Source organism: Mobula hypostoma, chromosome 23 (assembly GCF_963921235.1).
Source record: "Mobula hypostoma chromosome 23, sMobHyp1.1, whole genome shotgun sequence".
NCBI lineage: Eukaryota > Metazoa > Chordata > Chondrichthyes > Myliobatiformes > Myliobatidae > Mobula > Mobula hypostoma.
In genome coordinates this window covers 223535-251023 of record NC_086119.1, presented here as the reverse complement: position 1 = coordinate 251023, position 27489 = coordinate 223535, and the positions used below count along the sequence as shown (strand labels likewise).

General features: G+C 41.2%; 1 protein-coding gene across 2 annotated transcripts in view; it reads left to right on the top strand.

Moving 5' to 3' along the window:
• Positions 1–27489, top strand: part of LOC134337106 (integrin alpha-E-like) — a 296891-nt gene that overhangs the window by 77409 nt on the left and 191993 nt on the right. For both annotated transcript variants that reach the window (XM_063031953.1, XM_063031952.1), the window contains exons 11-14: positions 262–338; positions 4609–4741; positions 12594–12736; positions 12889–13029. In XM_063031953.1, the coding sequence (XP_062888023.1) occupies positions 262–338; positions 4609–4741; positions 12594–12736; positions 12889–13029 (494 nt within the window). The remainder of the gene's footprint in view (positions 1–261; positions 339–4608; positions 4742–12593; positions 12737–12888; positions 13030–27489) is intronic.

The following is a 27489-nucleotide window of genomic DNA, read 5'->3' as shown; positions in this document are numbered from 1 at the left end:
ATGTTTAGCATGTAGTTTGTGGGCCAAAGAGTATGTTTCTGTGTGGGATGAATCTGTGAGTAAGGAGCGTGATAAATTTGTAGATGGAACAGGCATTGAGGAGTATGGGGATACAATGGGAATCTGGCAATGGAATAAAAGATTAGTCATGATCTTACTGAATGGCAGTGGGCTTGAAGACCAAATAGCTACTACTTGATTTTTTTATGTTATTATATTTACTGATTATCTTCATTTCCTTTTTATTTATTAATTCAACAGGTACCCAAGGTGCAAATGTAAGTGCTTTTCACATGGAACTGGCACAAATCGGATTCTCGGCAGATTACTCTAGTGATGTAAGATGTTGTTAGATTTTTATAAAATCTGTGATGTAGTCCATTTTTATGTTGATTTTATGAATGCGAGTTACAGGTCTTCTCTGGGTTATATCAGGATTCCATTCCTGAGGATGGTCCATAACACAAACAGCTTGTAAGTCAGAAATGCAGCGAATTAAAGCAGTTAAACCAGGTGTTTAACTCAAGCAATTTGATGTAATGAACCGAGTTCCCACACTGCAGCCTGCTCCTGTAGTCCTGTAGCAGCCAGCAAAACCATTCTGCTGGTCTCCTAAATTCTCATTTGTATGTCTGAGCTGTCAAGTTGAGCATTCGTAACCTCTAGATGATTTGTAAATGAATAAAAAAGATCGAGGGCCGCTAGTTGCCCAGGTATATGTGCCAATTTTCTAATTTGTGTCAGAATTACCACTTGTAGTTTCATTTTAAATTCCACATTCTACTGAATTGAAGCAATGTGTTTGTGATGAGAGCAGAACTCTATAGACACAACGACATCAGTTATGAGAACAACATTATTAATTCAATTTCACCCAGTACAAAGAGAAACACTGAATTGATAGTCACTGCCTTTACCTTGAAACTCTTGACTAAAGCACAAGCTCTTTCCCTTCTGCTGTCCTGTTAGATGCAGATTTTCTTCCTCTTGGTTACAGAGTCATCAAGCACAGAAAAAGGCCCTCAGTCCACTATGTCCATGCCAATTGTCAATCCCCTCAAAGATATAGAATCATATAGCATTCAGACACATCATTTGGTCACTGTGTACATATTAACCTGTGGCCACTTTGTATTAATTCTGACATTACTTGGCACATTGCCAGCCTGAGAAAGATACTAACATGACAAGCAGATTGGTTGAATGGCAGAAGGCAAAGAGTGGGAATAAAGAGGGCCTTTTCTGATTGGCTGCCAGTGACTCTATAACTCTATTAAATTAATCCCTGGGGGAATTCAGGGGATGCAAGGGTATAATTGAGAAGGAAATTAGAAGGGCAAAAGGGGTCATGAGATAGCTTTGGCAGAAGAGATGAAGGAGAATCCAAAGAGATTTTATGTACATTAGGAGAAAAAAAAGAGTAACTAGAGAGAGAATAGGGACATCTTCGTATGGAGGTGAGGAGATGGGTGACGTCCTCAATGAGTATTTTTTCTCTGATTCTGTTGCGGAGAAGGAGATGAAGACTTCAGAACTTGAGACAGTTAATGTGGATGTCTTTGGGATAGTCTGCATTACAGCGAGGGTAGGATTTTCACAGTGAATTGTAGGAACCTGAAGAGTGTTGTACAACAATAACACTGAGGAGATGGTCAGGCTGCATTTGGAATATTGTGAACAATTTTAAATTGTGAATTTAAGGAAGGATATGCTGGCCCTGAAGAGAATCGAGAAGACTTGAGAAAGAATGATTCCAGGAATGAAAGGCTTAACATTTAAGGAGCATTTGAAATCTCTGGTTTGTACTTGATGGAGTTCAGAAGGATGAGGGATTAAACCTACTAGATGCTGAAAGGTCTGGATAGAGTGGACAGGAGAGGATGTTTCCATTAATAGGTGAGTTTAGGATCTGAAGGTACAGCTTCAGAATAAAGAGATATCCCTTTTAAAACTGAGAGGGTGCCAGAGGGCAGCACAAAGTCTGTGGAATTTGGTTTAGGGTTACAGAAAGGAGGTGGGACAATGGGGTTTAAAAACTGTCGTTGTTTAATTGTGGAGCTGTCTCAATGGGCTGAATGGTCTTACTCTGCTCCTGTATCTTATGGTCTCATTAGATACAAGTACAAGGTACGTATACAAGCTGGTGAAGAAGGCTTCAGCTTGGCACTAGTCTTCAGAAATCAGGGGATTAAGTATAGAAGTCGGGTTATTACAATCATACAAGATATTGGTGAGACCGTATTTGGAATATTGTGTCCAGTTTTGGTCAACTTCTCATAAAAAAAGATGCATTAAGCCGGAAAGAGTACAGAGGAGGTTTATGAAGATGTGCTGGAACTTGAGGGATTGAGTTATGGAGACAGGTTGAGCAGGTTGGAGCATTTGAGAATGAGACTGTCCTTTTTTCCATGGGGCAGGGAAGAGGAGTGTGTATTGGATGAGAGTCCTACAGAATTCAGGAGAGAGGACAAAAGGATCAGATTCAGGCACGGCCAGTCATTTTGGACTCCGCAGGCTTAGAAAGTATTGGCGTCAGAGGCCTAACCTCAGCTGCAAATAAAAGGAGGGTAGGTTCAAGCGGAACGGCCATTGTTTGGAGCGGCTATTGACAGAGTGTGTCAGTGATAGAGTGACGGGCTTTGGCTTAACAGGCTTCGGGATGAATAGGCAGAGGAACAGTTAAAAAGAGGAAAGCTTTTCTCTTTTTGTTGTACAGTCGTCAGGATGGAATTCTCCTGCTGTCAGATGTGGATATTTTGTTGTACAGTAGTCAGGATGGAATTCTTCTGCTGTCAAATGTGGGTATTTGGGATACCTAATGGCTACAGCTGTGGGAAGTGCACCCAACTTTAGCACCTGACTGACTGGGTCAAGGAGTTGGAGCTGGAGTTGGATGTACTCAGGATCATTCAGGAGGCTGAAGGTATTAGGGACGAGACTTTTGAAGAGGTGGTCACATCCAGAGTACAGGCTTTGGACAGAAGATGGGTGACTACCAGGAGAAGTAAGGGGATAAAGTCGTCATTGCAGAGTTCCCCTGCGGCCATTCCCCTCTGCAACTGGGATACTGCTGGGGTGGGGGGTGGGGGGAGATAGCCCATCAGATCATAGCAGTATCTGCTATGTTGATGATACTATAGCTGACTTTGAGCCTTGACAGGGAAAGGTAAAGTCAGGCAGTATAGTAGTTACAGGGGACCCAATAAGCAGGGGGACAGAAAGAGGATTCTGTAGCAAAAAAAGAGACACCAAGATGGTGTGTTGCCTCCCAGGTGCTAGGGTCCATGATGTATCAGAGAGGGTGCAGGATATTCTCAAGAGGGAGGGGCAGAGTCAGAGGTTGTGGTGCATATTGGCAGAAAGGGTGAAGAAGTCCTACACAGTGAGTATATACAGTTAGGAAAGATGCTGAAGAGAAGGACCTCCGAGGTTGTAACCTTGGGGGGGGGGGGGGTGGTCAGTGCAGGTAGGAATGGCGTGATGGCACAGATGAATGAGGGGCTGCAGAGATGGTGCAGGGGACAGGGTTTCAAGTTCTTGGAACATTGGAACCTTTTCTGGGGAAGGGGTGACCAGTACAGGAGGGATCTCACCTGAAATGGAGGAGAACCAATAACCTGACTAGGAGGTTTGCTAATGCTGCTCGGGAGAGTTTAAACTAGTTTTGCAGGGGTCTGGGAACCAGAGCTCCTGGTCAGGATAGCTATAGATAAGGATAGGCATGGTGGTTGTGGGTGAGGTTTAAGCTGGAGTAGGGCAAATTACGAGAGCGTTAGGCAGGATAAAGAACCGTTAACTGGGAATGCTTTTTCTCTGGCAAGTCCACATCATTCATGTGGAGGGTGTTTAAAGATCAATTGCACAGAGTACAGGAAAAGTATGTTCCTGTTAGAAGGAAGAATGGGGGATAGAAAAAAAGAGAATTTTGGATGTGCAGAGAGGTGATGAATTTAGTCAAGAGGAAAAAGGAAAAGTATATCAAGCTTCAGAAATCAGGATCAAAAGAAGCACACAAGGATTATAAAGCAGCCAGACAAGAATTAGAGGGAATTTGGAAAGCCTGGAAGTGCCATGAAAAGTCCTAGGCTAGTAGGGTTATAGTGAATCCCAAGACATACAAGGGCAAGAGGATAACTAGGAAGAGAGTAGGACAGCTCAAGGATAAAGAGGGGAATATTTGTTTAGATGTGAAGAATATGAGGAAGCTACTTAATGAGTATTCTGCTTCAATATTTACCAAGAAGAAGGATTAGTTGAGGCATTGAGTTCAAAAGTCAGGAGGTTATGTTGCAACTTTATAAAACTCTGGTTTGGTTACATCTGGAGTATTGTGTACAGTTCTGGTCGCCCCACTATAGGAAGGATGTTGAGGCTTTGGAGAGGGTGCAGAAGAGGTTCACCAGGATATTGCCTGGTTTAAAGGTCACGTGCTATCACAAGAGGCTGGATAAAGTTGGGTTGTTTTCTCTGGAGCGTTGGAGACTGAGGGGAGATCTGGTAGAGGTTTATAAGATTATGAGAAGCATAGACAGAGTGGACAGAGAGTATCAGTTAATATTGGCCCTAACACCATGATCCACGCAATAATCACCTGCTATAATCTTACAGGGCAATATTTTGCTTGGTGCTGTGGGAGCTTATGATTGGACTGGAGGAGTAATGGTATACAACAAAGATAAAGGAAGAGAGCAGTTTCTGAATGAATCCAAAGGAATGTTTTCAGCTGCTTATGGTTATCTTGGTATGTAAACTTTCATCATATAACTTATCATATTTTTATTCATGCGACTACCTTGTGTTCAAGCGCTACACTTCAAACAAGCAATAAATTTAAATATATAGTATAGCAGCTCATCCATGCTCTCACCACACTCCCAGTGAAAAAAAGTTCCCCCTCATATTCCCATTAAACAGTTCACCTTTCACTCTTAACCCATCGTCTCTACTTCTAGCCTCGCCTAAACTTAATGGAAAAAGCCTGCTTGCATTTCCCATCTCATAATTTTGTATACTTCTATCAAATCTCCACTTATTCATCTATATTCTAAGGAATAAAGTCCTAAACAATTCAGCCTATTCAACCTCTCAGGTCCTCAAATCCTGACAAAATCCTTGTGTTTTCTCTCCACAATTTCAACCCTATTGATATCTTTCCTGTAGGTAGGTGCTTAGAACTGAACACAATGCATGAAATTAGGCCTCGCCAATGCCTTTTACAACTTCAACATAACATCACAACACCTGTATTCAATACTTTATTTATGAAGGCCAATGTCCCAAAAGCTCTCTTTATGACCCTATCTACTTGTGATGCCACTTTCAAGGAATTATGAATCTGTATTCCCAGATTAACCTCTGTTCTACTGCACTCTCAGTGTCCTACAACTCACCATTCAAGTCCTACTCTGGTTTGTCCTCCAAATTGTGACACCTCAAATTTGTCTGCATTAAATTCCATCTGCCATTTATCAGCCCGTTTCTCCAGATCCTGCTGCAAGGCGTGACTGGCTTCCTCACTATCTACTATACCCCAATTTTGGTGTCATTTGCAAATTTACTGATCCAGTTTACTACATTATCACCCAGATAATTGATAACAAACAACAACAGACCCTGTACCGATCCATGTGGTGCTGCACTAGTCATAGCCTCCAGTCAGAGAGGCAGCCATCCACTACACTCCGTGGCTTCTGTCACAATGTGGAATCCAAATCATCATCCTGAATGCCAAACAACTGAACTTTTTTGAACAACTTTCCGTGCAGGACCTTGTCAAAAGCCTTACTAAAGTCCATGTAGACAACATTCACTGCCTTTCCTTCATCAATTTTCCTGGCAAATTTCCTTGAAAAACACTTTAGATTGATTGGACATGAACTTCCACTCATAAAGCCATGTTGACTATCCCTAATCTTTCCCTGTCTATCGAAATCTGGTCAATTAGATTACTTTCCAATATCTTTCCCACTACTGATTCAGACTCACTGGCCGATATTTTCCTGGCTTACTTTTAGAGCTTTTCTTAAAGACAGAACAACATTAGCAATCCTCTAAACCTCTGACTCCTCACCTATATCAAAGAACACCTCTGTTATGGCCCCTGCAATTTCTGCACTAGCCTCCCACAAGGTCTCAGGGAACACCTTGTCAGGCCCAGGTGATTTATCCACCCTAATTTGCTTCAAGACAGAAAACACCTCATCCTCTGTAATTTGAATACAGCCACAACCTCAATGCTATTTTGCCTCACTTCTACAAACACTGCATCCATATCCTGAATAAATAGACATGTAAGATATCCACAAGATTTAGAAACCATAAAAACCATAGAAAAACTACAGCACAGAAACAGGCCTTTTGGCCCTTCTTGGCTGTGCCGAACCATTTTCTGCCTAGTCCCACTGACCTGCACACGGACCATATCCCTCCATACACCTCCCATCCATGTATCTGTCCAATTTATTCTTAAATGTTAAAAAAGAACCCGCATTTACCACCTCGTCTGGCAGCTCATTCCATACTCCCACCACTCTCTGTGTGAAGAAGCCCCCCTGATGTTCCCTTTAAACTTTTCCCCCTTCACCCTTAACCCATGTCCTCTGGTTTTTTTCTCCCCTTGCCTCAGTGGAAAAAGCCTGCTTGCATTCACTCTATCTATACCCATCATAATTTTATATACCTCTATCAAATCTCCCCTCATTCTTCTACGCTCCAGGGAATAAAGTCCTAACCTATTCAACCTTTCTCTGTAACTGAGTTTCTCAAGTCCTGGCAACATCCTTGTAAACCTTCTCTGCACTCTTTCAACCTTATTTATATCCTTCCTGTAAGTTGGTGACCAAAACTGAACACAATACTCCAGATTCGGCCTCACCAATGCCTTATACAACCTCATCATAACATTCCAGCTCTTATACTCAATACTTTGATTGATAAAGGCCAATGTACCAAAAGCTCTCTTTATGACCCTATCTACCTGTGAAGCCGTTTTTAGGGAATTTTGTATCTGTATTCCCAGATCCCTCTGTTCTACTGCACTCCTCAGTGCCTTACCATTTACCCTGTATGTTCTACCTTGGTTTGTCCTTCCAAAGTGCAATACCTCACACTTGTCTGTATTAAACTCCATCTGCCATTTTTCAGCCCATTTTTCCAGCTGGTCCAAGTCCCTCTGCAGGCTCTGAAAACCTTCCTCACTGTTTACTACACCTCCAATCTTTGTATCATCAGCAAATTTGCTGATCCAATTTACCACATTATCATCCAGATCATTGATATAGATGACAAATAACAATGGACCCAGCACTGATCCCTGTGGCACACCACTAGTCACAGGCCTCCACTCAGAGAAGCAACTCTCTACTACCACTCTTTGGCTTCTTCCATTGAGCCAATGTCTAATCCAATTTACCACCTCTCCATGTATACCTAGCGACTAAATTTTCCTAACTAACCTCCCATGCGGGACCTTGTTAAAGGCCTTACTGAAGTCCATGTAGACAATATCCACTGCCTTCCCTTCATCCACTTTCCTGGTAACCTCCTCAAAAAACTCCAATAGATTGGTCAAACATGACCTACCGCGCACAAAGCCATGTTGACTCTCCCTAACAAGTCCCTGTCTATCCAAATGCTTGCAGATTCTGTCTCTTAGTACTCCCTCCAATAACTTACCTACTACCAATGTTAAATTTACCGGCCTATAATTTCCCGAATTACTTTTCGATCCTTTTTTAAACAACGGAACAACATGAGCCACTCTCCAATCCTCCAGCACCTCACCTATAGACAGCGACATTTTAAATATTTCTGCCAGGGCCCCTGCAATTTCAACACTAGTCTCCTTCAAGGTCCGAGGGAACACCCTGTCAGGTCCTGGGGATTTATCCACTTAAATTTTCCTCAAGACAGCAAGCACCTCCTCCTTTTCAATCTGTACAGTTTCCATGATCTCACTATTTGTTTCCCTTAATTCCATAGACTTCATGCCAGTTTCCTTAGATTTCCACCATCACTTTCGGTTCCAGGCATAATTATATTGAAAGTAATGGCATTATGATCACTAGATGCAAAGTGTTCCCCGACACAAACTTGCCCTGTCCTGTCACCTGTCCAGTCTCATTCTAACAGGAGTTGTAGTATCACACTCTCTAGTTGGGACTTGTATGTATTGATTAAGGAAACTTTCCAGAACACATTAAAATCATTAGATATACGAGCAGAATTAGGATATTTTGTCCATCGAGACTGTTCTACCATTCCATCGTGGCTTTTTAAATATTCCTCTCAACCTCATTCTCCTGCTTTCTCCCTCCAAGAAGATGGTGGTTTTTTTTAGAACACCTCATAGTTGAGCCCATTAGGGGATCTGCCATTCTGGACCGAGTTTTGTGCAATGAACTAGAATTGATATGAAAGCTTAAGGTAAAAGAGCCCTTGGGAACAAGTGATCATAATATGATTGAATTCATCCTGAAATTTGAGAAGGAGAGCTAAAGTCAGATGTATTAGTATTACAGTGGTGTAAAGGGAATTACAGAGGCATGAGAGAGGAGTTGGCCAGAATTGATCAGAAAAGAACACTGGCAGGGATGATGGCAGAGCAGCAATGGCTGGAATTTCTGGAAGCAATTCAGAAGGCACATGATATGGACATCCCAAAGAGGAAGAAGTATTCTTAAGGCAAGATGACACAACCGTGACTAACAGGAGAAGTCAAAGCCAACATAAAAGCCAAATGGAAAGTAAGCTAGTTAATAATACTGAATAATATTTAATAATAATATTAAAAGTTCCTTCAGAAGTGTAAAAGAGAGGCAAGAATGGATATCGGATCACCGGAAAATGATGCTGGAGAGGTAGTAATGGGGGAACAAGGTAATGGCAGATGAATTGAAAAGTATTTTGTGTCAGTCTTCACTGTGGAAGACACTAGCAGTATGGTGGAAGTTCCAGCTGTCAGGGGTCATGAAGTGTGTGAAGTTACCATAATAAGAGAGAAGGTTCTTGTGAAACTGAAAGATCTGAAGGTAAATGTCAGCTGGACCAGATGGTGTACATCACAGGGTTCTGAAAGAAGTGGCTGAAGAGATTGGGGAGACATTAGTAATGATCCTTCAAGAATGACCAGATTCTGGAATACTTCTGGAAGACTGGAAAATTGCAAATGTCACTCCACTCTTCAAGAAGGGAGAGAGGCAGAATAAAATAAACTATAGGCCAGTTAATGTGACCTCTGTGGTTGGGAAGATGCTGATCATTAAGGATGAGGTCTCAGGGTAGCTGGAGGTACATGATAAAATAAGCTGTAGTTGCATGGGGTTTCCTCACGGAAAAATCTTGCCTGACAAATCTTTGAATCTTTGGAATTCTTTGAAGAAATAACAATCAGAATCAGTTGATGTTGTGTACTTGAATGTTCAGAAGGCCTTTGACAAGGTGCCACACGTGAGGCTGCTTGAAAAGCTACGAGCCAATGGTATGACAGGAAAGATTCTAGCATGGATAAAGCAGTGGCTGACTGGCAGGAGGCAAAGAGTGGGAATAAAGGGAGCCTTTTCTGGTTGGCTGCGGGTGACTATTCATGTTCCACAGGGGTCTGTGTTGGGAGTGATTCTTTTTATGTTACATGTTAACGATTTGGATGATGGAATTGATGGTTTTGTTACAAAGCTTGTAGATGATACAAAGATAGGGGAGGGGCAGGTAGTTTTGAGGAAATAGAGAGACTACAGAAGGACTTAGACTAGGAGAATGGGCATAGAAGTGGCAGATGGAATACAGTGTTGGGAAGTGTATGGTTATGAACTTTGTTAGAAGAAACAAAAGGGATGACCAGTTTCTAAATTAAGAGAAAATACAAAAACCTGAGGCACAAAGGGATTTGGGAGTCCTTGTGCACAATTTCCTAAAGGTTAATCTGCAGGTTGAGTCTGTGGTGAGGAAGGCAACTGCAATGTTAACATTCATTTCAAGAGGACTAGAAGATTAAAGCAAGGGTGTAAAGTTGTGGTGTTATGTAGTGCTGCTGAGGCCTCACTTGTGCTGAAACTGGAGAAAGTTCAAAGGAGGTTCACGAAAATGATTCCAGAATTAAACAACTTGTCATATGAAAAATATTTGATGGCTCTGGGCCTGTATTCACTGAAATTCAGAAGAATTTGGGGTGACATAATTGAAACCTATCGAATGGTAAAAGGCCTTGATAGAGTGGATGTGGAGAGGATGTTTCCTATGGTGGGAGAGTCTAAGACCAGAGGACACAGACTCAGAATAGTGGGGTGTCCTTTTAGAACAGAGATGAGGAAGAATTTCTTTAGCCAGAGAGTGATGAATCTGTGGAATTTATTGTCACATACAGCTGCGGAGGTCAAGTAATCATGTACATTTAAGGTGGAGGTTGACGGATCCTTGATTGGTCAGTGGCAGAAGGGATATGGTGGGGGGGAAAGCAGGAGGTTGGGGCTGAGAGAGAAAAATGATCAGCCATGATGAAATGGCAGAGCAGACTCAATGGGCCAAATGGCCTAATTCTGCTCTTGTGTCTTATGGTTTTATGGTCTTATAACAAAGAGGAGACTTTGAAGGCGATCTATGGTGATTTGAAGTACATAAGGTGGACCATGTATATTGTAGCATGTTTGTGGGAAGGTCGGGAAAAAATTGCTGGGACCCCGTCAGAGGTATTTGTATGACCCTTAGACATGGGTAATGTACCAGAAATCTGGAGGATAGCTAGTAGAATGCCCTTATTTAAGAAGGGCTGCAAGGACAAGGCTGGGAATTGCAGGCTTGTGAACTTGTCACCAATAATGGGATATTCCAGGAGAGGAGCCAGAATTTGGAAGGACGACTGATTAATTAATGAATTATCTATCTATCTAATTAATTAATTAATTTTATTTAGCAATACAGAATCGAATAAGCCATTCCGGCCCTTCGAGCCATGCCACCCAGCAACCTACCTAATTAACGCTAACTGAATCATGGGAGAATTTACAATGACCAATTACTCTTCTAACTTGTATGTCTTTGGACTGTGGGGGAAATCAGAATACCCAGAGAAAACCCACACATTCACAGGGAGAAAGTACAGACTCCTTACAGAGGATGCTGTGATTGATCTCCTATGTCTGATGCCCCAAGCTGTAATAACGTTGCCTTAGCTGATATGTTTATTTTAAAAAAATGAGAGGTATAGACAGTCAGAATTTTTACCCTAAGTAGAAATGTAACATTAAAAAACATAAAAAGAGCCTTTACTTCCTTCGAAATTTGCATAGACTCAGCATGTCATCTAAAACATTGACAAACTTCTATAGGTGCATGGTAGAGAGTATTCTGAATGGTTAAATCATGGCCTGGTATGGAAAGACCAATTCCCAGGAGCTGAAAGTCTACAAAAAGAGGTGGATACATGTCAGGCAAAGCCCTCCTCATCACTGAGCCCATTTACAAGGAGTGTTGCCACAAGAAAGAAGCATCTAGCGTCAAGGGCTCTCATCATCTAGGCATTCGTTGTTCCCTTCTCACCACTACCATTGGGCATGAAGTATGGGGGCCTTAGATCCCACACCAGGAACAGCTATTACCCTATAAGCATCAGGGTCCTGGACCAAAGTGGATAACTTCACTGACCTCAACACTGAACTGATCACACAACCTCTGCTTTTAGATACACATATGGATATGCAAGAAATGGAGAGATTTCTGTTATAATGCAGGAATCTTAATCTGGCATCATACTTTGCACAGATGTCATAGGCAGAAGGATCAGTTCCTGTGCTGCATTGTCCTATGATCATTGATCTAACACATTCTTTGGTTCTTTTCTATCTTACAGGATATTCAGTGTTGCTGGCTGTCAAATTCATGACCTGCTGCCTAATGTAGTTTTCACATTTGCGTGGATAACTTTTTCTTACAACTTGTAATTTTGGTCACATTTAAAGTTTAAAATAGCAACCAGAAATTCTGGAAACTTTCAGTAGTTCAGGCAGCATATGTGGAGAACTAGTTCAAGCTCATATGACCTCTTGGATGGCATGGTGGTGCAGTAAATAGTACGCTAGTGTCCAGCTCAGGTTTTATCTTCACCACAAGTGCTGTCTGCACAGTCTGCCTATGAATGCCTGGATATCCACTAGACATGCTGGTTCCTCCCACATTCCAAGGACATACTGGCAGTTTAATTGGCGATTAATTAAAACAATGAAAGGGAAGAGAATGGGCACAAGTGAGAGAGAAAACATTACAGGGCTACGGTGAAGAAAGGAAAGAAGGTATGGGGCTGATGGCATGTTTTTGCTGTTTTGCTGACAGCCAGCTTGGACCATATGATCAACAGTCATCATATTTGTACAATATAAGGTCATTGACCCTTCGCCATGGATACCACCAAACTCACTGAAATTAAACCAGACAACCATGATTATCTTGTTTAATTTCAGATTTCCAACATAAACAACATTTTCTTATGTTCCTGATCATTTGTGATGAAGGTCCCCAGCTGAAATGTTAATTTTGTTTTGTTTTTTTTCTCTGGGTGTATTCCCTATTTTTAATTTTTGTTGATATCTTTTTCCAACTGACAGGGTACAGTGTAACTGGAGCAAATACAATAAGTGGACAACATCTTTACATTGCTGGGGCTCCTCGGCATAGCCAGATAGGTCAAGTAGTAGTGTTTGAAGCCGGAACATCTGTCAAAATAAAACAACGTATTTCTGGAAAACAGGTTAGTTCATACTTGGCTCTAACTAAAGAGCACTGCCAAGTTACGATTGACACCAAGTCAAGGGTTTTGTTGCTGATTAAAATGTTGAAGTGACAGAGATTAAATGACAGTGGAAAAGTGATGGAGTTCAATAATTGAATTTATCTTTTCAGCTGGGATCATACTTTGGCTCAGAGTTGTGTCCCCTTGATGTAAATGGAGATCTTGTAACGGATTTTCTGCTTGTTGGTGCTCCATTCTTTCACATACATGGGGAGGAAGGTGCTGTTTATGTTTACCATCTGAATGAAAAGGTATGAAACTAAGGTTCATACAATTATAGAAGTTATGCAGCAAAATAACATTATTTGGCTCATTTAGTGTATTCCAGTCAGCCAAAAATGCAAATGTTTACTGTACTCCCATCTTAAAATCCTTTTTGATGTTTCTGGCTGGGCTCAAACTGTTACTTTCCTAAACTGAGTTCTGTCTGCTGCATATTTGTGTTAAATTAGCTGTTCATTTGCCAGTTTTGTATTACCTGAAGATTCGGAATTTTTTTCCCTGTACACTCAGGTCTAAGTTACTCATACATATTAAGAAAAATACAGACACCTGGGGAACTCCAGTACTTGACAGCCTTTTTTTTTGTTACTTACCAGTCTTCTGTTATATTGTATTGCTCCTTTTAATCTCTGGGCTTCAGTGTTGATGACAAGTACATTATTCAAAGTACGCTCATGTCAAAGTATGTATGCAGTTTACAACCCTGAGATTCATCTTCCACAGACAGCCACAAAACCTGTTCAAAGGAAAACCAAGTCCCCAAACACACAAAAAAGAACAAATCACGTAAATGGCAAAAGAAACAAGTGAAAAATATAGAATGTAAAACACCATACCACAAAGTCATCGAGAGAAATATAGAAACTCTACAGCACAATACAGACCCTATGGCCCACAATGCTGTGCTGAACACATACTTTAAAAATTACCTAAGGTTACCCATAGCCCTCTGTTTTTCTAAGCTCCATCTACCTATCCAGGAGTCTCTTAAAAAACCCTATTGTATAAAGAGTGCAGGCATATTCAGTCCAATTCAATCTAGGGCTACATTCTTTGTTATTTACATGCTGCAGAGCTGGTCTGTCCTGATCAAAATCGCACAAAATAGCAACAAAAAAGGAGTGACCAGAAACCAGAGACACATCACAACATGAACTACAGGGCCCAATCTACAAACCACGTTGATTAAACCTTACCCAAGACCCAGAACTCCGGCACTTTCCTCCAGGAGCAGTGGGCGAGGGAGAGAGAACCGATCACGCACAAGTAGACAGTGCTGAACACCCACCTACCTTCTGCTCTCGTCTTTGTTGATTTCAATCTTTTTCGATGCTTTCATCAGCGACGAGTGGAGTCTATCATGGGCTTGCACCTTTTCTACAGGCTTGTTTGCCTCCAGGCTGAAAACTTCGCTCAAAACTTCATGAATCCCCTCGGAGACAGCAAGGCGTCAGATCACTCAAAAACACACCACCAAAATATAAGTTGCAGGCTCCCACAGTGACAGAACCACATTTGAAAGAAAATGAAGTAAAAGAAGTCAAAAAAGTAGTTTCATGAACTGTATGAAAGATAGTCTAATTCATCCATGCCACCAGATTGCCTAACTCAGCTAGTCCCATTTGCTGTGTTTGGCCCATATCATTCCAAATCTTCTCTATCCATGTTCCTGTCTAAATATCCTTTTAACCATTGTAATTGTACTACACTTACAATTACAACATTTAAAATGTATTTATATGTGTAATTAGATAGGAAAGTTTTAGAGGGATTTGATCATAACACAGGCAAATGGAACCAACTCTTGGTTGGCGTGGATGAATTGGACTACAGGGCCTGTTTCCATACTTTATAACTCTATGACTCAAAGAGGGATGTACCTTTAACAATTTCTTTGGCAGCCCTTTCCATATAATCAACACCTCTGTGTTGTCCTTCAGGTCCCCTATACCCTATCACCTTAAAAATATTCCTTTTGGTTTTAGAGTTTTCAACCCTGAGGAAAATACTGTGATCATTGTTGTGTACTGTTCAGCTAGGTCTTCCAATATAAAGAAACAAACTACAGCCAATGCAGAGTGGATCATATTAGTAATGCATTTATTATTTTACTTGCAAGGGGAGATGTACTTCCTCCCAAGTTTGATCTGGAAATATAGCTTATCTTACAAAGAACGGTGATTAGGTTACTCCATTCCATAACATTACATTCCTCTGTTATCTTCATTCTTATCTCATTCTCACATTTGATATTTAGAAGCCTGAATTTCTCTGTTATCAAAAATCCTTTCTGGCCACAAAACAAATTGCCCCTCATGAAAGAAAATAGCTTGTTCCCAAATAACACAAACACACTTGTAAGTTTTCTCACCCAAACCGGCAAAGCATCTTAGGATTTCATAGACCCCATTTTGTTGCATTACATTTTACAAAAGTTACAAATTCATAAAGAATTCAGAGTTACGGATATATTTTCACACCATTCACCTTCACTATATCCCTCATGGATTTACTGTATATGCCTTCCAAAAGTTCACATCTCAGCCCCCTACACTCCAGGGAAAGGAAACCAGCCTATCCAGTCTTTCCTTATAAACTCAAAGCCCCCATTCCTGGTAGTACCCTTGTGAAGCTTTTCTGCACCCTTTCCAGCTTATTGATATCCTTCCTAAAGCTGGGTGACCAGAACTAAGTGCAGTCATACCAATATCGTGCACAGCTCTAAAATGATGTCCTAACTTAAGAGTGTCAAACTGAAAAAGGCAGCGGGGATTGTGGCAGTGTAACTGAGCTCTGACCAGCGACAAATCTGAAGTTTGAGTTTGACCGAGTCTGGACAGCTGGCCGGGTAGAAAAAGGCAGCGGGGATTGTGGCAGTGTAACTGAGCTCCGACCAGGGACCAATCGGTGTTTGGAATTGATTAGCAAGAGCAAATTAAAGGAAGGCAGAGACAAGTGCTGCAGCCGTCGTCTGAATGGACGCAGTTAGAGTGGTGATCTTGAGGCCTTAGCCCTTTGAGGCTTCAGTCTGAGAAAGCAAAAAAGGAAAAGCTCCAGGTAAAGTTTTCTTTTTCCTTCTTTATATCTGATCAGTTAGGACAGCAGAGATGCCAGTTTAACCAGTAGGATGGTTTAATACTCATCTTGCGGGATGTGAGAAGGCAGGGAGATGTCCAGTGTCCCTGATGACTACAATTGTGAGAAGTGCATCCAGCTGCAGCTTTTAATAAACCACATTAAGGAGTTGGAGCTGGAACTGGGTGAGCTCTGGATCAATCGGGAGGCTGAGGGGATGATCGATAGGACATATAGAAAGGTATTTATACCCAAGGTGCAGGACACAGGAAATTGGTTGGGTGACAGTCAAGGAGGGGAAAAGGGTTAAAGGACCAGTGCAATGAACCCTTGTAGCCATCCCTCTCAACAACAGGTGTATCACTTTGGATACTGTCGGTGGGGTGGGGGGAAATGACCCAACAAAGGAAAGTCACAGTGCTTGGGTCTTTGGCACTGAGACTGCCTCTGCGACTCAGAAGGGAAAGGAGGAGAAGGGGCACGCTGTGGTGATAGGGGATTCGTTAGGGGGATGGACAGGAGGTTCTGTGGGCGAAAACAAGATTCCTGGATGGTATGTTGCCTCCTGGGTGCCAGGTTCCAGGATATCTCGGATTAAGTCATCAGCATTCTTAAGTGGAAGGGTGAACAGCCGAAAGTCGTGGTCCATGTAGGTACCAATACCATGGGGAGGATGAATGATGAGGTTCTGCATTGGAAGTTCAGGGAGTTAGGTGCTAAGTTAAAGGGCAGGACCTCTAGGGTTGTGATCTCAGGATTGTTACCTGTGCCATGTGCTAGTGAGGCAGAACTAGGAAGATTATAAAGTTTAATATGTCGCTAAGGAGTTGGTGTAGGAGGGAGGGCATAAGATTTTGAGAAGGTTTGTTAATGCTGCATGGTGAGGTTTAAACTAGAGTTGCAGGGGGATGGGAACCAGAGTGCCAGAATAGTTAATGGAGAGTTTGTGGAAGCAAACGTTGGTGGTAAAGGGGGTAAATCAGGTGCTTGAGGAGTATAAGAAGTGCAAGAAAATACTTAAGAAAGAAATCAGGAGGGCAAAAAGAAGACATGAGGTTGCCTTGGCAGTCAAAGTGAAGGATAATCCAAAGAGCTTTTACGAGTATATTAAGAGCAAAAGGATTGTAAGAGATAAAATTGGTCCTCTTGAAGATCAGAGTGGTCGGCTTTGTGCGGAACCAAAGGAAATGGGGGAGATCTTAAATAGGTTTTTTGCATCTGTATTTACTAAGGAAGCTGGCATGAAATCTATGGAATTGAGGGAATCAAGTAGTGAGACCATGGCAACTGTACAGATTGAAAAGGAGGAGGTGCTTGCTGTCTTGAGGAAAATTAAAGTGGATAAATCCCCGGGACCTGACAGGGTGTTTCCTCGGACCTTGAAGGAGACTAGTGTTGAAATTGTGGGGGCCCTGGCAGAAATACTTAAAATGTCGCTGTCTACGGGTGAAGTGCCGGAGGATTGGAGAGTGGCTCATGTTGTTTCGTTGTTTAAAAAAGGATCGAAAAGTTATCCGGGAAATTATAGGCCGGTGAGTTTAACGTCAGTAGTAGGTAAGTTATTGGAGGGAGTACTAAGAGACAGGATCTACAAGTATTTGGATAGACAGGGGCTTATTAGGGAGAGTCAACATGGCTTTGTGTGTGGTAGGTCATGTTTGACCAATCTGTTGGAGTTTTTTGAGGAGGTTACCAGGAAAGTGGATGAAGGGAAGGCAGTGGATATTGTCTACATGGATTTCAGTAAGGTCTTTGATAAGGTCCCGCATGGGAGGTTAGTTAGGAAAATTCATTCGCTAGGTATACATGGAGAGGTGGTAAATTGGATTAGACATTGGCTCGATGGAAGAAGCCAGCGAGTGGTGGTAGAGAATTGCTTCTCTGAGTGGAGGCCTGTGACTAGTGGTGTGCCACAGGGATCAGTGCTGGGTCCATTGTTATTTGTCATCTATATCAATGATCTGGATGATAATGTGGTAAATTGGATCAGCAAGTTTGCTGATGATACAAAGATTGGAGGTGTAGTAGACAGTGAGGAAGGTTTTCAGAGCCTGCAGAGGGACTTGGACCAGCTGGAAAAATGGGCTGAAAAATGGCAGATGGAGTTTAATACTGACAAGTGTGAGGTATTGCACGTTGGAAGGACAAACCAACGTAGAACATACAGGGTTAATGGTAAGACACTGAGGAGTGCAGTGAAACAGAGGGATCTGGGAATACAGATACAAAATTCCCTAAAAGTGTCGTCACAGGTAGATAGGGTCGTAAAGAGAGCTTTTGGTACAGTGGCCTTTATTAATCGAAGTATTGAGTATAAGAGCTGGAGTGTTATGATGAGGTTGTATAAGGCATTGGTGAGGCCGAATCTGGAGTATTGTGTTCAGTTTTGGTCACCAAATTACAGGAAGGATATAAATAAGGTTGAAAGAATGCAGAGAAGGTTTACAAGGATGTTGCCGGGACTTGAGAAACTCAGTTACAGAGAAAGGTTGAATAGGTTGGGACTTTATTCCCTGGAGCGTAGAAGAATGAGGGGAGATTTGATAGAGGTATATAAAATTATGGTGGGTATAGATAGAGTGAATGCAAGCAGGCTTTTTCCACTGAGGCAAGGGGAGAAAAAAACCAGAGGACATGGGTTAAGGGTGAAGGGGGAAAAGTTTAAAGGGAACATTAGGGGGGGCTTCTTCACACAGAGAGTGGTGGGAGTATGGAATGAGCTGCCAGACGAGGTGGTGAATGCGGGTTCTTTTTTAACATTTAAGAATAAATTGGACAGATACATGGATGGGAGGTGTATGGAGGGATATGGTCCGTGTGCAGTTTAGTGGGACTAGGCAGAAAATGGTTCGGCACAGCCAAGAAGGGCCAAAGGGCCTGTTTCTGTGCTGTAGTTTCTATGGTTCTATGGTTCTATGGTTCTATGACACTTCAAAGTTGGGAATCTAAAGATGAGCAGTGTACGACTAATGTCCTGAGCTGTGTATATTTCAATGCAAGAAGCATCGTAGGAAAGGCAAATGAGCTCAGGCATGGACCAACACCTGGCATTATGATATTGTAGCCATTCGAGAGACTTGGTTGCAGGAGGGGCAGGGCTGGCGGCTCAGTGTTCCGGAGTTCAACAAGACAGAGCAGGAGGGATTAAAGGAGGAGGGGTGGCATTACTAGTCAGGGAAAATGTCACTAGCAGTGCCCCATATGACAGACTGCAGAACTCGACTAGTGAGGCATATTGGGTGGGAGAGAAATAAGAAATGTATGGCAACATTAATGGGGCTATATTACTGACCACCCAGCAGTCATTAGGATTTAGAAGAACAAATTTGTAAAGTGATTGCAGATTGTTGCAAGAAACATAAGATTGTTATAGTAGATGGTTTTAACTTTCCACATATTGACTGTGAATCCCTTAGACAGAGTTTTGTCAAATGTGTTCAGGAAAGTTCTCTTCATCTGTACATAGAAGTCCCAAGAGAGACCATGCAATGCTGAATCTGCTATTAGGGAATGGGACAGGGCAGCTGACAGAAGTTGGTTAGGGGAACACTTTGCATCCAGTGACCACAATGTCATTAGTTTCAAAGTAAATATGCAGAAAAAAAGGTCTGGTCCCCGGGTTGAGATTCTGAATTGGAGAAAGGTGATTTTTTTTTATGGTATCTGAATGATCTGGGCAAATGCAAATTGGGACAAGCTGTTTTCTGGCAAAGGTGTACTTGGAAGGTGAAAGGCCTTCAAAAACAAAATTTTGAGAATATAAAGCTTGTACTTGTCCGTCAGAATTAAAGGTAAGGGTAACAAGTATAGTGAACCTTGGTTTTCAAGAGATATTGAGAACTTGGTTAAGAGAAAAAAGGAGTTAGAGTAGGTAGAGGCAAGTAGGAACGAATGAGGTGCTTATAGTATAAGATTATCAGATCACTTATCTGCAATGTCAATTCCAGCATTCAAACCAGTGATCAAACAGGTCAAACCAGTTCTAAAGGTGCAAACCTGGCCTGAGGGTGCAATCTCTGCACTGCAGGACTGCATTGATAATATGAACTAGAGAATGTTCAGTAAAACTGTTATCTATGGCAACCATATCAACATCAAGGAATATGTGGATTCTGTGACCAGCTACATAGAAAAGAGTACTGATGATGTTAGTATACAAGACACATCCAGGTGAGGGCAAATAAGAAGGCATGGCTCACTGTAGAGGTCCATGCCAGGCCGGGGGATCGTGATGCTGCCTTTAGATCAGGGAATGCTACAGCTCTTGGGAAAGCAAGAACTGGCCTTTTATTAAACCTGTTTGGTCCTGAGAAATAATCTTAGCTAGTATATTCGCCAACCGATTAGCCATTGTTTTTGAAAGAATTTTGGGATCTACATTTAATAATGAGAAAGGTCTATATGAAGCCCAATCCGTAGGGCATTTATCTTTCTTAAGAATTAAAGAAATAGAAGCTTCATAAAATGTAGAACAAAAAAGAATCTTTAAACATTTCCAACATATCAGGAGTAAGTAAATTTTCAAATTTTTTATAAAATCCTACCGAAAAACCATCTAGTCCAGGAGTTTTACCAGATTGCATTGAAAAAATAGCTTTCTGAATTTCTCTTTCAGTAAAAGAAGTATCAAGAATTTGTTGATCTTCAACAGATATTCTAGGAAAGTCAATCTTTTGTAAAAAGGCATTCATTTTAGAAGGATCAGCTGGAATCTGAGATTTATAAAGTTCACTGTAATAGTCTTGAAAAATGTTATTAATATCTTCATAGTTACAAGCTAAACTACCATCTCCCTTATGAATTTTTAAAATTCGTCTTTTAGCTCTAACTGCTTTTAGTTGGGATGCTAGTAGCTTATTACTTTTATCTCCAAACACATAAAATTGGCTTTTTAATTTAAGCAAATTTCTTTCAATAGGATAAGTTAATAATAAATTATATTGTGATTGGAGTTCAACACTTTGTTTAAATAAGTCAATATTAGAAGAAACTGCATAAGTGCAAATCTTTAATTTGTTTTGAAATCCTATCTAACTCTATATTTGTCTGTTTCTTAAGCTTAGCCAAATAGGAGATTATCTGACCTCGCAAATACGCTTTAAATGTATCCCATATAATCAATTTCGATATATCTTCTATATTATTAAAAAATCTTTTATTTGAATCTCTATAAATTTGACAAAGTCCAAACTTTGTAATAAGTTTTCTGGAAAACACCAAGGCAAGTTTACATTGCTAACATCATTCAATTCAAAAGTTAAGCTTAAAGGAGCATGATCCGAGACAGCAATAGCATCATATTCACCTTTCTGGACTTTGGACAAAAATCAGAAATCAGGTATAAAATAATCAATTCGTGAGTATTTTTTATGGACATGTGAATAAAAAGAATAATCTCTATCATTAGGATGTAGATTTCTACAGATTTCTATCAAACCATAATCAATTAAAAAGGAATTAATAAGTGATGCTGAACTACTTGGAAGCTGCTGATTGGTTGAACTCTTGTCAATCAAAGGGCTTAAACAACAGTTGAAGTCACCTCCCATCAGCAGCATAAATTCATTTAAGTCTGATAATGAACCAAATACATTTTTAAAAAAAGGATCATCTTCATTAGGTCCATATAGATTAACCAAGACAATTTTTCTATTACAGATTGTTCCTTTAATAACTAAAAATCTACCATTGATATCTGAGTCGATATCTTCTTGGATAAATAAAATATTAGCTTTAATAAAAATAGATACTCCCTTTGTTTTATTTTGACAAGTAGCATGATATTGAAGGACCTTCCACGTTTTAAAAAATCTATTTTGATCGCCCATTCTGATATGCGTTTCTTGAACAAAAATTATATCAGGCTGGAATCGGTTAATAATTTTAAAAGTCCTCTTTTGCTTAATAGGGTGATTCCAGTCTGCACATTCCAACTAATAACGTTTATCTGTTTATTAACCATAGAATATTGTTTTAAACACGAAAATACACGCATACCATCGTGGGCTAATCAAAGATGGCGGTGATAAATACCATATAGAAAACACCCACGCTCCGCAGTTCCATAATGGAAAAAAACCTGAAAAAGAAATCCTATATGGAATATATCGATTATGGAATAGATGGCTTTGTGGCTAAGTTTGCTGATTATGGAATAGATGGCTTTGTGGCTAAGTTTACTGACGATACGAAGACAGGTGGAGGGGCCGGTAGTGCTGAGGAAACGGGAGAGTCTGCAGAGGGACTTGGATAGATTGGAAGAATGGGTAGAGAAGTGGCAAATGAAGTATAATGTTGGAAAGTGTATGGTTATGCGCTTTGGCAGAAAATATAAACGGGCAGACTATTATTTAAATGGGGAAAGAATTCAAAGTTCTGAGATGCAACGGGACTTGGGAGTCCTTGTACAGGATACCCTTAAAGTTAACCTCCAGGTTGAGTCAGTAGTGAAGAAGGTGAATGCAATGTTGGCATTCATTTCTAGAGGAATAGAGTATAGGAGCAGGGATGTGATGTTGAGGCTCTATAAGGCACTGGTGAGACCTCACTTGGAGTACTGTGGGCAGTTTTGGTCTCCTTATTTAAGAAAGGATGTGCTGATGTTGGAGAGGGTTCAGAGAAGATTCACTAGAATGATTCCGGGAATGAGAGGGTTGACATATGAGGAACGTTTGTCCGCTCTTGGACTGTATTCCTTGGAGTTTAGAAGAAAGAGGGGAGACCTCATAGAAACATTTCGAATGTTGAAAGGCATGGACAGAGTGGATGTGGCAAAGTTGTTTCCCATGATTGGGGAGTCTAGTACGAGAGGGCATGACTTAAGGATTGAAGGGCGCCCATTCAGAACAGAAATGCGAAGAAATTTTTTTAGTCAGAGGGTGGTGAATCTATGGAATTTGTTGCCACGGGCAGCAGTGGAGGCCAAGTCATTGGGTGTATTTAAGGCAGAGATTGATAGGTATCTGAGTAGCCAGGGCATCAAAAGTTATGGTGAGAAGGCGGGGGAATGGGACTAAATGGGAGAATGGATCAGCTCATGATAAAACAATGGAGCAGACTCGATGGGCCGAATGGCCGACTTCTGCTCCTTTGTCTTATGGTCTTATAATAAACCCCAAAACGAAAAACAAAACCCAAATCCTCCCCCCATCCCAAAAGGTAGAAATCCGGCAAAAAGGAAGGAAAAGCCAGAATGCCTCCCCAAATAAAAGAAAGAAGCAGAACTCTGCATGCGGCTCAATATAAATAGCGATTTAAAAGTTTTTCTCCCAATTCCCCCCTCCCCTTTACAAAGAAATCACGTGCCCCTAAGATAAGAAAGCTCAACAGAGAAACAGAAAAAAATGTTTATAGTTAATCGTTGAAAATAAACTAGGAATGCAAAAACATTCTCCAAAGGCTTCAAAACCACGCTATTTAAACCTAAACAGTACATTCTCAAACAAGAAAAAAACACCATTATTCCTTTAGCTTAAAACTAAAGCTAATTATCTATTCTAAACACTCCTCACTATATAAGAAAGAGTCTATATAAACTATGAAAGCTATCACTTAATTAATTAAAGAAAAGGAAGAAAGAAGCAGATAATCAAACCAGTTAATAATCTGTCCACTGTATTAGTTCACTCCATATACCAAACAGACTTCAATCTTCATTGATTGACAATGAAGTCAATCATTGGTCAAACCAAGAAGTTCACCTCTTCTTTAAATAGTTAATCAGTCAAAGGAAATCTTCAGCATATCAAAAATCTTCAAAGCCTGTTTTCTTTCAGAAAATTATTCAGCACCCCAAATATCCTTCATGCATCAGCCGACTCCACGATAGAGTTAACAAAGTCCAATGCTGCTTGGGAATCTGAAAACACACAAGATGTAGAATCTTTAGGAAATAATTTTAATCTTGTGGGATAGCGAAGCAATCAGAAAAGTTCCTTTTCATACGCAGTTTTCATCGCTGGGGCAAATTTGATTCGCTGTTCCATAATTTCCCGCGGATAATCTTCGTAAAAATGGATCTCGGAACCGTTAAATTTAAAAACTCTCTGTTTCCTTGCACATTTTATAATTTGGTCTCTAACTTTAAAGCGAAGAAAGTTGACTAAAATAGGACGTGATTTACCTGAGGTCTGAGAGTTTGATATGAAAGTTCTATGAGCTCTTTCAATATCGGGAGGTTGAGGTAGAATATCTGGAAACAAAGATTAAAACAAATTGGTAAAATAGTCTAATAAATTCCCACTCTCAGGTCCTTCCTTGAGTCCAATAATTCGTATATTATTTCGATGAGACTTCGCCTCTAAATTGACAATTTTACGTTGAGCCTGTTCCAAGCGGGTTGAAATATCCACAGTCTGACGTTTCGATTCTTTAAACTCAGTATTCGAGGAAATAATATTTTCCTCAATAGTCTGAAAACTCTGTCGGAACGACTTCAACTCAGAAGTGTTATTGTCTATTTTGTTGTCAAGAGCTATCGACACACGTTCCAAACACTCAGCCCGGACAGGCATATCTTCCGATTTTTCTTTCAAAGTGTTTCCCTTTCCATTACTGGATTCAAAAGGCAACTTTCCACTTCTTAAAGGATATGACATGATGATAACTATTTCCCTCTGAGATCTGAGAAATAAAAGTCAAAAATTCAGGGTTTAAACTGGGGAAAAGGAGGAATTGAAGGCAGCCGCAAAATTTATGTATTACTCTATCGAGCCGCAGGCGGAAGTCCCTCTCTAAAGAGTCACCCCTCAATTTTGAGGCTGTGACCTCTAGTTCTGGATTCCCCCACCACAGGGTGGAGGTGGAGAGGATGTTTACTATTCAGTCCTTTCAACATTCAATAGGTTTCAATGAGATCTCCCTGCATTCTTCAAAATTCCAGTGATTACAGGCCCAAAGCTCCCAAATGCCCCTCATATGCTAATGCCCTTCATTCCCGGAATCATCCTCATGAACCCTCTTTTGATTCTCTCCAATGACGACACATCCGTTCTGAGATATGGGGCCTAAAACTGTTGACAAAACTCAAAGTGTGGCCTGTCTAGTGTCTTATCAAGGTTCAGCATTATCTTCTTGCTTTTATATTCTATTGCCCTTTAAATATTGCCCTCTTTAGAACACCTGGAGGATAAAGACACATATGTAAGGCTCCTTTTCATTGACTACAGCTCTGCCTTTAATACCATCATTCCAAATAAACTGATTCCTAAGCTCCAGAACCTGGGCCTTAGCACTCAGATCTGCAGCTGGATCTTCAACTTCCTCACAGACAGGACCCAGGCTGTAAAAATAGGGCACAAGCTCTCCTCTACAATCACTCTAAGCACTGGTGTCCCACAAGGCTGTGTACTCAGCCCCCTGCTGTACTCACTGTACACCCACGATTGTGTAGCCAAGTTTCCATCAAACTCAATATATAACTTTGCTGATGACACAACAATTGTAGGCCGTATCTTGGGTAATGATGAGTTTGAGTACAGAGAGGAAATTAAGAACCTGGTGGCATGGTGCGAAGACAATAACCTATCCCTCAACGTCAGCAAGACGAAGGAATTGGTTGTTGACTTCAGAAGGAGTAGCGGACTGCACGACCCAATTTACATTGGTGGTGCGCAAGTGGAACAGGTCAAAAGCTTTAAGTTCCTCGGGGTCAATATCACAAATGACCTGACTTGGTCCAACCAAGCAGAGTTCACTGCCAAGAAGGCCCACCAGTGCCTTTACTTCCTGAGAAAGCTAAAGAAATTTGGCCCGTCCCCTAAAACCCTCACTAATTTTTATAGATGCACCGTAGAAAGCATTCTTCTAGGGTGCATCACAACCTGGTATGGAAGTTGTCCTGTCCAAGACTGAAAGAAGCTGCAGAAGATCGTGAACACGGCACAGCACATCACACAAACCAATCTTCCGTCCTTGGACTCACTTTACACCGCACGCTGTCGGAGCAGTGCTGCCAGGATAATCAAGGGCACGACCCACCCAGCCAACACAGTTTTTGTCCCTCTTCCCTTTGGGAGAAGGTTCAGGAGCTTGAAGACTCATACGGCCAGATTTGGGAACAGCTTCTTTCCAACTGTGATAAGACTGCTGAACGGATCCCGACCCGAATCTGGGCCGTACCCTCCAAATATCCGGACCTGCATCTCGGTTTTTTTGCACTACCTTACTTTCCATTTTTCTATTTTCTATTTATGATTTATAATTTAAATTTTTAATATTTACTAATTTGAACTATTTTTAATATTTAATATTTGTAATCCAGGGAGTGTGAAGTGCAGAATCAAATATCGCTGTGATGATTGTACGTTCTAGCACCAATTGTTTGGCGACAAAGTATAAAGTATAAATGCCAACATTGTATTTGCTTTCTTTACCGCAGCTTCAACCTGTAAATTAACCTTCTGTGAGTCTTGCATGAGGACTCGTAAATTCCGGTGCACCTCTGATATTTGAACCCCTCTCCCCATTTAGATAATAGTCCGTACTATTGTTCCTTTTACCAAAATGTATCATCATTCATTTCCCAACACTGTATTCCATCTGCCAGTTTTTTGCCCATTCTTCCAATTTGTCTAAGTCCTGTTGCAATCGCATTGCTTTCTCAGCATTACCTACCCCTCCACCTATCTTCCTATCACCTGTAAACTTTGTCTTAAAGCCATCAATTCCATTATCTAAATCATTGACAAACAATGTGAAAAGCAGCAGTCCCAATACTGACCCCTGAGGAAAACCACTACTCATTGGCAGCCAGCCAGAAAAGGTCCCTTTTATTCCCACCCGCTGCCTCCCGCCTGTCAGCCATTCCACTATCCATGGCAGTATCTTACCTGTAATGTCGTAGGATTTTGTCTTGTTAAGCAGCCCCATGTATGGAACCTTATCAAACGCCTTCTGAAAATGAGAAAAGGTGCACACTGGGCAACTTACAGTAAAGGAGTGACAAAGTGGACCAGTCAAGTTGGAAAACGCCCCCCCACCAAGAAAAGAGGGAGGCCTCCATGTAGGAAGCCCAGTCGACTCACTACGCTATTAAACTGCATACAATACACTTACTATCTCACTTTCGCTTGCTCAGTATAATTTCCTAAGAGGAGGTCAAGTGTAGCCCTGATATTTTGCATATTGCTTCATAAAACTTTCCTGGGCACATTCTGCCCCATCTAATAGAGTCATAGAACAATATAGCATGGATACAGGCCCTTCAACCCAATCAGTTCATGCCAAGCTATAGTGCCCACCCAATTACCTGCACTTGGTTAACGTCCCTCTAAGCTTCCCACCCCATCACTCTCTCCATGACCCCTCTCTCACTTGTCCCTTCCCACAGGTTACTGCAAATGTGCTAAGCGCTACCTACACTGCCACTATATCTTCTCCCTCATCACTATACATGGTCCTAAATGTCCTTCCAGATGAGGCTGCACTTTAGCTGTGAGTTTTTTGGGGGGCACTTATCATATCTGGTGCTCCTCGTGCAGCCTTCTTTACATCAGTGACATCAATGAAACATACTACTCACTGGGGACCACTTTGTCAAGAACCTTTGCTGTTTGTGACCACGGCCAGGATCTCCTGATGACAATTCATTTCAATTTCACTTCCCATCTCCACACTTCCCATTTGTCATTGAC